This window comes from Macroventuria anomochaeta (assembly GCF_010093625.1).
Source record: "Macroventuria anomochaeta strain CBS 525.71 unplaced genomic scaffold BU25scaffold_16, whole genome shotgun sequence".
Lineage (NCBI taxonomy): Eukaryota > Fungi > Ascomycota > Dothideomycetes > Pleosporales > Didymellaceae > Macroventuria > Macroventuria anomochaeta.
This window is the reverse complement of record NW_022985377.1, coordinates 173,787-185,993: the sequence shown is the minus strand read 5'-3', so window position 1 is coordinate 185,993 and position 12,207 is coordinate 173,787. Positions and strand designations below refer to the sequence as shown.

Here is a 12,207-nt window from a genome sequence, read left to right as displayed (position 1 = left end):
GCACGGGCTTCGTTGTTCGCGGTCGCTGCATGGACAACGAATGCCCACACTACCGGCTGCACCTACAACGCGGCCGTGACACGGTGATAGCGGTGACCTTTCTCCGTTTCTCCGTTCCTCCCTCTCTCCTCTGTCCCGCCGCGCGCGCATAGTCGTCTGCTCAGTGAGTGTGGTAGCGAGCCACCGACGCACGCTGTCCGTCCGCTGCGGCCGCGACTCCCCCGCATACCCCAGCATTCCGCGACGACGCGAAGCCGCCCGTCATGGCGCCCACAACGAGCAGCAAAGGCAAGGCGAAGCCCGGCGGCGGGAAAGCATCGGCGGCACCGCGCAGCCGCAACACAACACCGCTGCCCAACGCCCGCCCGTCCGTCGAGCCGCCGTCAGGGTCCACGGCCAGCTACTTCGAGAAGCCGCTCAGCAGCGCGCTCAAGAAATGCAGTACCACGATGGAAGAGATCCTGGAAACGGGAGCCAGCAACGGCACCATCCCGTCCGGGGGTACGCTGCTCAAGATGCGCGACCAGGTAGAGAAGACAGTGCTGAAGAGCATCGAGACACGCTGCACACAGGCGGAGGCCGCGCTGAGGACGCTGCATGGCCTGCGCAAGAACCGCGGCCCCCGCGAGAGGAAGGACGACAAGGACGACGACCGCAAGCACAAGCTCAAGAAAGTAGGCAAGAGGCACGACGAAGACAGCAAGCACCCGCCTGCCGTCGGCGCACACGGTCTCGCCCGGCAGGATGGCGTTGAAGTCAAGGGTGAGTCTCTCACTCTGCCCCAGGGCCGCCGTCGCCTGCTGCGTGTATGCGCATGTCGCGCGCCCATGACTGACTCCCGCCCGCAGAAGACTCTACCCTGTCGTCACCCATACCACAGCCGCATGCGCCAGCTGCCGACGCACCGCAGGACGCAGCATCGCCCAGTGGGTCAGACGTCTCGCACCAGCCCGCGCCCGCACCCGCCGTGCCGCAGTACCAGACCTTTGGCGAAGACCCGGTCAAGTTCGACGATCCCACCGTGTACCACATCCGCGAAGTCACCCCGGGCATGGGCGATGAAGAGAGGAAGGAGATCTACTCTGTCGCTGTCTTTCCACCCTCGAATCTGCACGACAAGATCGCCGGCATACCGCCAGACAAAGACTTCTCGAACGCAAAGCCTGCGACGCAGGTCAATGCTGGTGTCTTTGCCAACTACGTCGAGCCCTACATACGGCCGTTGACGGAAGAGGATGTGGCCTTCCTCAAGGAGCGCGGCGATCGCGTAGGGCCTTTCGTGCTCCCCAGACGAGGGCAGCGACACTACAAGGAGATATGGGCGGAGGAAGACGGTGCCATGCACATCGACTCGAAGGTCGAGCGTCCAGCACCGAACGTTCCTCGAGGCGCTGCCGAAGACGCCGGGGACGATGTTCTCGAGACGGAGCAGGTGTCCGCTGGGCCTCTGGTCTCGCGACTGTTAGCCACACTCCGACCAGAAGGGCGCGGTAGCCAGAACAGCTCTAACGACGCCAACGGCACCAACGGCACCAACGGCATCAACGGCGACGCTATGGACATTGACGAGGGCGCGGGCGCTGGCGCCCCTGCAGACACAACAAACACCAATGCGCTCCCCTCCGCAACCCAGCTCCCCGACTTGGTCGGTCGCGCGCCGCAACCCAGCAGCGGCCGCGCGGATTACGCCACCCTCGAGGACCGCGTGCTCATGGAGTTGAAGCACTACGGCTTCCTTTCCGAGGCCGATGCCGAGACGCAATCCTACGACTCACACTTCGACGACGAAGTCGCCCAGCGATTGCGCTTCTTGCAGGAGGAGTTGCGCAAACAGTCCATCGTAAACGGCGCGCGGAAACAGCGACTCCTCGAACTTACGGAGGAGAGGATCGCACAGCAGGAATACAACACCATTGCCGACGACCTCGACAACCAGCTCAACGCCGCATACCTCAAGCGGAACAGGAACATCGGCAAAGGCAAGAAGCAGAACAAGAGGCCTGGTGGTGCTGGTGGCGGCTCGCATGCTGTGGCTAACGCGGGCATCACAAGGCCGGGTGTTGGCGAACCGATCAGGACGCTCATGGAACGACGGACACAGTGGATCAACACCATTGGCCCGGTTGTCAACTATGGCAAAACCGGGTTACCGACTGACACTATCTTTGCCGAGGATAAGATGAAAGAGCTTGAGAGTCGGGAGGTGGAGATCTGGAACACCGAGGCGGAGGAATAGCGGCTGCCGACAGCAAGATAACTCGTCTCTTTCTCTTTGCAAGTGTCAAAAGGGCCGTCGTGATCTCTTGGAGTATTGGTGTTCAGGAACATATCCGTCACAGAACGGCACGGCGTTTGGGGGATGGATATCCCGGGCTGTTGCTTTACTATTGCTACTAGAGCTGGTACGTCATGGCATATACGCTCGACAAATCTCACTCCCTCCAAATATCCAAGGAGGACATTACCCCTCCATCTTCACCCTTGGCTCTGCGATTTCGTACCGTTAAACGCCTCACGTACACTACAATTTCGGCCCTCCACCTGCCTGCCCTGCGTCAGCTCTACGCCCCGCAACTGGAACAGGTGACATACGAAGTACGGAACGTTTTATACCTTTCCCCACACCGCCTGCACGTACTTCTCCACGTCCCCCCACAGCTCCTCCGGCTTCTCCAGCGCGGCGAAGTGCCCGCCGCTCTCATGCTGTCCATACGTAACGATATTTCCATTCTTCTCCAGCACATGCTTAATCCCCGGGAACAGCTCGTACGGGAAAAAGCTGAAGCCTACCGGCTTCTCGACGTACGAGAGCATGAAACCCGACTCGCCGAGCAGCTGGCGGTACGGGTACAGCGAGGTGAGGATGCTGGATGTGAACCAGTAGAGCGAGATGTTGGTTAGGATGTGCGAGATGTCAGGGTCGGTGTCGGACCATTCGAGGAATTTCTCTCCGATCCTATTGCTGTCAGTACATCGTCCACTCAATCATTGACCAAATCATAAGGCACCTACCAAGCAAGCAACGCAAGCGGATTCGAAGACAGTATGCTGCCGGCTGTCGAAGGTCGCGTGCTGTGTTCCTGCGCGTACGCGTTGCCGGTCTGTCTCCACCTGTTCGCGGATTTGATAGCTTTCTGCTCGAGCGGCGTGAGTTTCGACTCGTCGGGCTGATCCTTGACCGGCATCATATTCAGATGGATGCCCACGCACGCATCATGGTTCAGCGCGCTCGCTCTCGCATTAAACGACCCGATGTCGCCGCCCTGAGCGATGTATTTCGGGAACCCGAGGCTCAGCATCAGCTGGTTGAGCACGGCGGACGAGTCTTCGATGCTCCAGTCTTTGTCGACGGGGTGGGGGGACAGCGGGTAGCCTGGTAGCGAGGGGACGATGATGTGGTAGGGGAGGTCTTTTGCGGAGGGGTATTGGTTGCGGATGAGGGAGAGCATGGGCAGGAATTCGATGAAGGAGCCGGGCCAGCCGTGCAGGAATTGGATGGGTACTGCGTCTTTCTTCGAGGAGAAGAGGGCGATGAAGTGCAGGTCTACGCCGTTGATTTGCATGCGGTAGTTGGGGAAGGAGTTTATGCGCTTCTCTTCGTCACGCCAGGAGTAGGTGTTCAGCCAGTAGTCCTTTGTTTCTGCGAGCCATCTGCGTGTTACTCCGTAGCGGCCGTCTTCTTGTGAGCCCTCCCAGGTTCCGGGCGCGAGTTTGGAGAGTTTGAGGAGTTGGCGCTAGTCTTCGATGTCTTGGTCGGGAATATTGAGTGTGAAGGGCTTTGCGGAGCTGGGTGGTGAGTACGACATGTTTGTGGAAGTATTTTTGTTAATGGTAATGAAGTCTGAAATAGTACAGAGAAGGAAATGGTATTGGAATACACCTGATAGATATAGTCTCGAAGCCGGCTATATACGTTGTTAGTTACGACATCGAGCTATGGAGTCAGTCGTTCGGCAACATAGTTGCGGGCAGCTCCGTGTGCTGTAGGAAGAGGGACGCTGCAGAGATGGTTTAGAAACAGCTGAGAATGGTCTGATTGAGCTCATTCGTGGCTGATATTCTTCTACGGAGGCAGCTCTGTGCGTAGGACAGCCAGATCGAGTGCCTGGTGAGAGGCAGTGCTGGAAGCGAGGGGATAGACATCACTAGCAGAGGTCCCGAGGTTGACAGAGCGGGTACCAAATGGCGGTTGCTTGGCGCCGATGAACGTTGTGTAGCGATCACTGCTGATGAAGACTGCTGTGTCTGGACGTGAAAGATTGGTAACTGGAGGCCCTGGTGGAGCTTGCATTTCAGATGTGAGGTGTGTTGCGGGTGCATGCGTCATTTCCCGCCGATTGCGGTAGAGAGAAAGACCCCGCGCTAGAGAGGGGCGATCTCAGTCATCCATTCGACGCATTGATTGGCGTTCGGCATCTGTCAATCATCATCCCAACTTTTTTCCGTGCTTGGAGTCACTGCTGTTTTACACACGATTGCACATATACCCAGATACCTTTAGATCTGGTGACTTGGAGTCACATACTTGCCCAGCATGGCTCCCGCGCTTCTTGCCGCAATTGACCCCACCACATACACACAATCCTCCAAGGGCCTCAATCCCCAGGCGCTGTCATATGTTGGCAATGTTTTCTCACGCGTCGCAGATGGCACTGTTGATCAGACCCTCGCCCACCTGCAACAGTCTGTAGGCCGATTGGCCAACTATCTCGGCGTCGCGAACGTATCTTCGACCGATGATATCGTCTCCCTCCTGGATGCCGGCGCCGCCAAGGTCTTCGTCACTCGTGCTCAGTTGGATGAATTGAAGTCCAAGAAGATCGACCAGGACAGGCTAGTCTTGTGCCTGCCGGGAAACAGCCGCGAGGAGATCATTGAAGCCATTGCAGGCACACAAGTCAATATCTACTCCCACCAGGTAGAGGACATTGAGCTCCTCGAGGCATGGCTGAAAGAATACGGCACAGACAGGCCCGAGGTCTTCGTCTCGTTTGCGAAGCCGGAGCTTGACAGTGTCCAGCGCATAGCAAAGCTCTCAGCCATCCCGATCATCCCGGCCGAAAACCTCACAGTCGACGCACAGCAGGAGGCCTCATTGATAAGTGTCGCGAAGCTTGTTATGGCCAATGCGACCAGCGACCGACCGGACGGCCTTTTCACAACCCTCGTGACCGACGAGCGAGGCATTGCGCTGGGATTGGTATACAGCAGCGAGGAGAGTGTCGCAGAAAGTTTGAGAACGGGAAGGGGCGTGTACCAGAGCCGCAAGCGCGGTCTGTGGTACAAGGGCGAGAGCAGCGGGGATATCCAGGAGCTTGTGTCTTTGGCATTGGACTGCGACAATGACTGTCTGCAGTTTGTCGTCCGCCAAAAGGGACGAGGCTTCTGCCACTTGGCCACGCCCACCTGCTTCGGTCAATACACTGGACTGTCTAAGCTGCAGAAGACTCTCCAGGGCCGCAAAGAGTCTGCGCCCGAGGGCTCATACACCGCCAGGTTGTTCAACGACTCGCAACTGCTGAGAGCAAAGATCCTCGAGGAGGCCGCCGAACTCTGCGATGCGACCACCAAGGAGCACATTGCTTTTGAGGCCGCCGATCTCTTCTACTTCGCCTTGACCAAGTGCGTGGCTGCTGGAGTATCACTGGAAGATGTTGAGCGCAACTTGGATGCAAAGAGCATCAAGGTGAAGAGACGTCAGGGAGACGCCAAACCCGCCTTTGCTGCGCAAGCGGCGGCTGCAAGCAGCAGTGCGAATGGTGCGAACGGCACTAAGAAGCCCACGAAGGAGGAGGTCAAGGAGGCAGCTTCTGTGCCAAAGAGCAAGGACGACCCAGCTGGCATCAAGGACGGACGCATCGCTATGAGGAGATACATCGCCGCAAACGAGACGTCCGAGACAATTGCTTCTGTGCTGCAACGACCTTCGCAACGATCGACCGACAAGATCCTTGAGATTTGCCGACCCATCATCGAAAACGTCAAGACAAACGGTGATAAGGCTCTGCTTGAGTACACCCACAAGTTCGAGAAGGCAACTTCGTTGACATCGACGGTTTTGAAAGCGCCATTCCCTCAGGAGCTGATGCAACTGGCACCAGAGACAGCCAAGGCCATCGATGTGTCGTTCGAGAACATCCGCAAGTTCCACGCTGCACAGAAGGAGGACAAGCCATTGAAGGTCGAGACAATGCCAGGTGTCGTCTGCTCACGTTTTGCACGACCAATCGAGAGGGTCGGTCTTTACGTGCCTGGTGGTACCGCCGTTCTGCCCTCTACCGCACTCATGCTGGGTGTGCCCGCTATGGTAGCTGGCTGCAAGACACTGGTTCTTGCTACACCACCGCGCTCGAACGGCAAGGTAACGCCGGAGGTTGTCTACGCCGCGCACAAGGTCGGCGCATCGGCCATCGTCCTTGCAGGTGGTGCACAGGCTGTTGCAGCCATGGCTTACGGTACTGAGAGCGTGCCCAAGGTGGATAAGATCTTGGGTCCTGGTAACCAGTTCGTCACTGCAGCGAAGATGTTCGTTTCCAACGACACCAACGCTGGAGTCAGCATTGATATGCCTGCTGGGCCCAGTGAGGTGTTGGTTGTCGCGGATAAGACGGCGGACCCAGCCTTTGTTGCTTCAGATCTGCTGAGTCAGGCTGAGCACGGTGTCGATTCTCAGGTCATCCTGATTGCAGTCGGTTTGGATGAGACTGAATTGCGCGCGATTGAAGACGAGCTTCATAAGCAGGCTATCGCCCTTCCCCGTGTTGATATTGTTCGTGGTGCTATCGAGCACTCGATCACACTCGCTGTCGATGACATTCAGGAGGCTATGAGATTGAGCAACGATTATGCGCCGGAGCACCTGATCCTACAGGTCGAGGATGCCGAGAAGGTCGTTGATCTGGTCGAGAACGCTGGCAGTGTCTTCGTTGGCCACTGGACACCAGAGTCTGTCGGCGATTACAGCGCCGGTGTCAACCATTCCCTTCGTAAGTCAGATCCCAGGAGAAAATGACTACTCAGGTGCTGACAATACTACAGCCACCTACGGATACGCTAAGCAGTACTCTGGAGTCAACTTGGGCTCCTACATCAAGCACATCACCAGCGCGAACCTCACAAAACAAGGTCTCGAGAACGTTGGTGCTGCGGTCATGGAGCTCGCACGCGTGGAAGAGCTCGAGGCTCACCGTCGCGCTGTCAGCTTGCGTCTGGGTGTAGCTTGAGTGAACTTGCAATGATCAACATTTCCTCTAGTTCAATAATTTAGACGCGCATTATGCATCCAGGTGGCGAAGTTTCAGGTGTTTATGCTTTAGGGGATGACAGGAACGGCAGCAATCTAGGGATGGAGTTGTGCATGAATACAGTATGATGTAGATACATTCTAACCTGTTTTAGATGCGGCGGCTCTGCTGGGCCGAGGCTCCAGATGAATCACTTTTCCGACCAACAACATTCCATCGCTACTACACCTCAACAACCCTCATAACACCTGTCTAATAATAAAAAAGAGCATGGCTTGCGCGTCTGTTCAATTTACTGCATCTTCTTGCATGCGAATGCTATCTTCAGACTGTGTTGGAAGAACGCATGGAGTTATAAAATGAGGTTGCTAATGATCTCCAGGAAGTCGTTTCAACCCTCATGAAACAAATCCTTTCAGAACTATCGGCCCACACAACCAGAGCCAGCAGATCCCGTCTTTTCATTTAATATCTTGCTCTCCCCCTCTACTCATTCGTCGTTTCGGTCCTTCCCTTCACCACTTACCTTTCCCCAACCTTCTCGGAAGCGTGCTTCCTGACATTCATTTATTCACCTATACACTCTTTTGACAAGATCTAACTTCTATACCTCCTTCTACCAATCCCAACCTCCAAGATGCATATTCGCGGATCATCCCTTTACTTCACGGTCGTTGGCCTGACCTCCACGACCGCTGTCCTCGCAGCTGTCCAGCCCTACGGACAGTGCGGTGGCCAGGGCTACACAGGCGAGACAGCTTGTGCAGACGGCTGGGGCTGCAAGCAGTGGAACGACTACTACTCGCAGTGCATTGAGGGTGCCAGCGATTCCGCACCTTCTTCTGCCGCTTCCTCTGCTGCACCCCTCCCCACCAACAACGCAACCACCGCACCCCTTCAGACCTCTGCTGCTCCAACCACTACCAGCGCTGCTGCCATTCCTACATCCGCTGCTCCTGCTCCATCTGTCAATGCTACGACACCCGTTGCTGTTCCCACTACCTTTGAGACCCTCATCGCATCCTCGAGCCTTGTCGCAATTCCTGAGGATGTTTCCACCTCCAGTACCGTCGTTGTCGTATCGACTAGCGTTGCCGCCCCAAGCGCCACCTCTAGCGCTGGAGCTGGTAACAGCACTGGTACTTTCGCCAACGGCGAGGACTGCTCCATTGACGCAGTCTTCAAGGCCAAGGGCAAGAAGTACATTGGTGTAGCGACAGACAAGGGACGCCTTACTACTGGTGACAATGCCGCGATCATCAAGGCAGACTTCGGTCAGGTCACTCCTGAGAACAGGTATGCCCCTCTCTATCTTTACATATGAACAGCGTCACTGACAAATCGCAGCATGAAGTGGGATGCCACCGAGAACGTCGAGGGCACATTCACACTCACCGGAGCAGACTACCTCGTCGACTGGGCCACCACAAACGACAAGCTCATCCGCGGCCACACCACAGTCTGGCACAGCCAACTCCCCACCTGGGTGTCTTCCATCACCGACAAGACCAAGCTTGAGGACGTGATGAAAGCGCACATCACCAAGCTCGTCGGCAGCTACAAGGGCAAAGTCTACGCCTGGGTACGTCCTCCCTCCCTCTCTCTCTTCGAAGTGTTTGTATTAACGCACCCCAGGACATCGTCAACGAAATCTTCGGCGAAGACGGCACATTCCGCAGCTCAGTATTCTACAACGTGCTAGGCGAAGGCTTCGTAAAAACCGCCTTCGAAACCGCCCGTGCCGCCGATCCCGCCGCAAAACTCTACATCAACGACTACAACCTCGACTCCGCCTCGTACGCCAAGACAAAAGCCATGGTCAGCAAAGTCACCGAATGGGTCGCAGCCGGCGTTCCCATCGACGGCATCGGCTCGCAATCGCACCTGGCGAACAACTGGCCGATCGCTGACTACCCCGGCGCACTCAAAGCACTCTGCGCAGTCGTCGACGAGTGTGCGATTACGGAGCTGGATATCAAGGGTGCGGCGGCGAGTGACTACGAGACCGCTGTAGGCGCATGCGCAGACATCGATAACTGCGTCGGTGTTACAGTCTGGGGCGTCCGCGACCCGGACAGCTGGAGGCCGACGAGCACACCCCTACTGTTCGACGACAGCTACCAGGCTAAGGAGGCCTACAACGGATTGTGCACGGCCCTTGCTTAGATGCTGAGGTGCTGGCCTCGATGGCTTTTTTTCGATTGTACCTATATTGGGGACGGTTATAGTGTGTAAACAGACTGGAATAAAGACTGTCAACAGCTGATCTGTCTGACGCAAGCATAGCATATTATGATTCTCGCGTTGTGGTTTTTGTTGTCAAGGGGTGATTGGCTTGACCTTCACCTTGACGTGGTGTAGAAACAAACGAAGCTTCCTGTATGTTGAGGCCTCGGTCACAGCTCAGATCATCAAAGAGGACGTAGTTGAGGGATATCAATTTCGCTTTCGATTCATTTCAGAACATCGCTCATCTAAGACTTGTACACGTGAATAACATGAGGGTTGCAGTAAGCGAGCAGGCCGGTCTTGCCCCACTCACCACCAATACCAGACTCCTTATGCCCACCAAAAGTAGCCTGAGGCGTCGGCTTCTCATACGAGTTGACGAAGACGGATCCAGCTTCCAGTCTTCGCGCAATCTGCGAGGCCTTCTCTACATCCTTACCCCACACGCAGGCACCGAGACCGGTGTTTGAGTCGTTGGCGCGAGCAATGACTTCCTCGAGATCGGACCACGGCTGGGTAGGCACAATGGGGCCGAAGGGCTCCTCCTGGATGATGCGGGAGTCGTTGGGCGGGTTGTCGATGATGGTGGGCTGGATGAAGTAGCCCTTTGATGTAGAGACATCGGGCTCGCCAACAGCGAATTTGTAGCCCTTGGCCTTGCTGTCCTCGAAGAAGCCCTTGACGCGGTCGTACTGCATCTTGTTCTGCACGGGTCCGAGCAGGTTGTCGCCATCGTCAGGGTTGCCGACCTTGATGTTCTTTGTGAAGTTGACCATCTCCTGTACGAACTCCTTGTAGATGGACTCGTGGATGTAGATGCGCTTTGTGGCGACGCAGACCTGGCCGGAGTTCTGAAACGCGCCTATGACGACCTCGGGCGCGATCTTCTTGACATCGACGTCGGGGAGAATGATGGAGGCGTCATTGCCGCCGAGCTCGAGGGTGACGCGCTTGAGGGTCTTGGAGGCTGTCTCCATGACCTTCTTTCCTGTGGCGATGGAACCAGTGAAGGAGATCTTCGCAATGTCGGGGTGCTTGCACATCTCTGCGCCGAGCTCGTTGTTACCGCCAACGACCTGGATGACACCAGGAGGGAAGATCTCCTGAGCCAGCTCAACGAACTTCAATGAGGTGTAGGGTGTGAATGGTGAGGGCTTCACAATGATGGTGTTGCCAGTCATGACCGCAGGTGCAATCTTGCCGACCGACAGGAGCAGAGGGAAGTTCCACGGGCAAATAGCTGCGCATACACCGAGAGGTGAGTATTCTGTGTAGACTGTCTTCTCGTCGTCCTCGAAGCTCTCGGAGGGGATGTCGAGCGTTGTGTGGTAGCCAATGAAGGCGCCAACACCGCCGACCTCGATAGCAGCGAACTTCCTCTACAGATTTGTCAGTATCATTCATGTCTAACCTTGAAAGAGGGAACTTACGGGCTTGCCAGACTCCTTGCAGAGCAGAGAGACGAATTCGTCCTCATGCTGCTGGAAGAGACCAATCAGCTGTCCAAGAATTTCCTTGCGCTTCTCAATTGGTGTAGCTTTCCACGAAGGAAAAGCCTTCTTTGCGGCAGCGACAGCATCGTTCAAGTCCTGGTTACTACCAATTGGTACGTCCCAGAGCTCCTGGCCAGTGGCAGGGTTGATACCGTGGTGGATCTGGTCAGAGCCACGCTTCTCACCGTTGACGATGTTGTAGAACTTCTCGAAGTCGAGAGAGGAAACCTTTCCGGGAGACATGATGGTAGTGTTTGTGGGTGATGTAGGTGGAATTGACTTTGAGCTGGGCGACCGCCACTACTTAAGCAAGCACGTTCTGAAGTTTGCCGCCTGACTCTGATCACCTTCCTTACCCTCGGCAATGCTATTGCCGCATAGGCTGGCTTTTGGGCAATTGCGCCTCTTGGCTTGTCTCAGCATCTACCCCACCTCGATACCCCGCGGTAGCGAGATGGCGGCCCTAGCCCGACCACGCCGCATTGCGATGGGTGGATCGCAGGATCACGCTTTTTTAACAGGCATGCATTGGGGATAAGGCCGATGATCTACGCGGTAACTTGTCGCCTCGTGACCTTTGTGGGGCGACTTTGTGGTGTTTAGGGCTGACTAGGTCGAGTTGCTAATGGCCTTGAATGCCGAGCGAAGCATCCGAGCACCAGATTGATATGTCAACAACCGTAGTGCTGATTGCACAGCAGTTACAGTAAGACCGAATGGAGCGTTGATCCTAGCGGATACCTAGTTATCCGGCAGCTTGTGGAGCGACCTGCTGTATACGTTGCCATTGTCCCTGAACGTGTTGACTAGCATTAATCGAGTCAATGGCCAGTGTGGGCGGCATAAGAACTCCATCTCTTTCGAACGAATTCTCAGGTATTGCACGTGGGCCGATACGTGTCGGTTTCAGTCGCACTGGGCGGAGGAGTGAAGTTGGTGGCCTTGAGGTCGTGAACCTGGAAGGTTGACATTAGCGTGCGCAGCTTCTCCGCATGGAACGCTCCAAGGGTCTGCCCACCGCCTGAGATCTAATCAAACATCACCGCACTGGCCCAAGGCAAGGGTCGATGCGACAAACGCGCAGCCAGCTTGTACTCATTGTGATGGTGCTGTTACATAAAAGCTAGAAGTTGAGGTAGGTCTTATTAAACTTCTGCAAGGTTGAGATGTCAGCACCGTCACATGCATCCTTCCATCCATTGCAAGCTGCGCTAATCTGGAACAAGATGATCTGCATAATC

The 12,207-nt window shown here is 56.0% G+C and overlaps 5 protein-coding genes across 5 annotated transcripts; 3 read left to right on the top strand and 2 right to left on the bottom strand.

The window, feature by feature from the left end:
- Positions 1-263: 263 nt before the first annotated feature.
- On the top strand, positions 264-2,236 carry BU25DRAFT_392700 (uncharacterized protein; the record flags this gene model as incomplete). Its single annotated transcript, XM_033704667.1, has 2 exons — positions 264-755; positions 881-2,236. 2 exons carry the CDS (start codon positions 264-266, stop codon positions 2,234-2,236), a joined length of 1,848 nt encoding a protein of 615 aa, XP_033561741.1.
- Positions 2,237-2,421: 185 nt separating this feature from the next.
- Positions 2,422-4,327, bottom strand: BU25DRAFT_491187 (alpha/beta-hydrolase; the record flags this gene model as incomplete). Its single annotated transcript, XM_033711545.1, has 3 exons — positions 2,422-2,956; positions 3,013-3,651; positions 4,068-4,327. 3 exons carry the CDS (start codon positions 4,325-4,327, stop codon positions 2,608-2,610), a joined length of 1,248 nt encoding a protein of 415 aa, XP_033561740.1. The 3' UTR covers positions 2,422-2,607.
- A 69-nt stretch (positions 4,328-4,396) lies between these two features.
- On the top strand, positions 4,397-7,357 carry BU25DRAFT_491186 (histidine biosynthesis trifunctional protein). The gene is made up of 2 exons (XM_033711544.1): positions 4,397-6,986; positions 7,039-7,357. Exons 1-2 carry the CDS (start codon positions 4,535-4,537, stop codon positions 7,221-7,223), a joined length of 2,637 nt encoding a protein of 878 aa, XP_033561739.1. The 5' UTR covers positions 4,397-4,534; the 3' UTR covers positions 7,224-7,357.
- Positions 7,358-7,826: 469 nt separating this feature from the next.
- BU25DRAFT_439963 (glycoside hydrolase family 10 protein) lies at positions 7,827-9,410 on the top strand (the record flags this gene model as incomplete). Its single annotated transcript, XM_033709136.1, has 3 exons — positions 7,827-8,540; positions 8,592-8,826; positions 8,880-9,410. The coding sequence occupies exons 1-3, from the start codon at positions 7,882-7,884 to the stop codon at positions 9,408-9,410; spliced, it is 1,425 nt and encodes a 474-aa protein (XP_033561738.1). The 5' UTR covers positions 7,827-7,881.
- A 308-nt stretch (positions 9,411-9,718) lies between these two features.
- Positions 9,719-11,209, bottom strand: BU25DRAFT_421549 (aldehyde dehydrogenase; the record flags this gene model as incomplete). The annotated part of the gene is made up of 2 exons (XM_033708096.1): positions 9,719-10,852; positions 10,904-11,209. 2 exons carry the CDS (start codon positions 11,207-11,209, stop codon positions 9,719-9,721), a joined length of 1,440 nt encoding a protein of 479 aa, XP_033561737.1.
- Between the last annotated feature and the right edge of the window lie 998 nt (positions 11,210-12,207).

Excerpts from the sequence above, each read along its gene's own strand:
- BU25DRAFT_491186 (XM_033711544.1), top strand. The coding sequence starts at position 4,535 with ATGGCTCCCGCGCTTCTTGCCGCAATTGACCCCACCACATACACACAA. Across the intron at positions 6,987-7,038 it reads CGGTGTCAACCATTCCCTTC|CCACCTACGGATACGCTAAG; the intron begins GTAAGTCAGATC and ends ACAATACTACAG.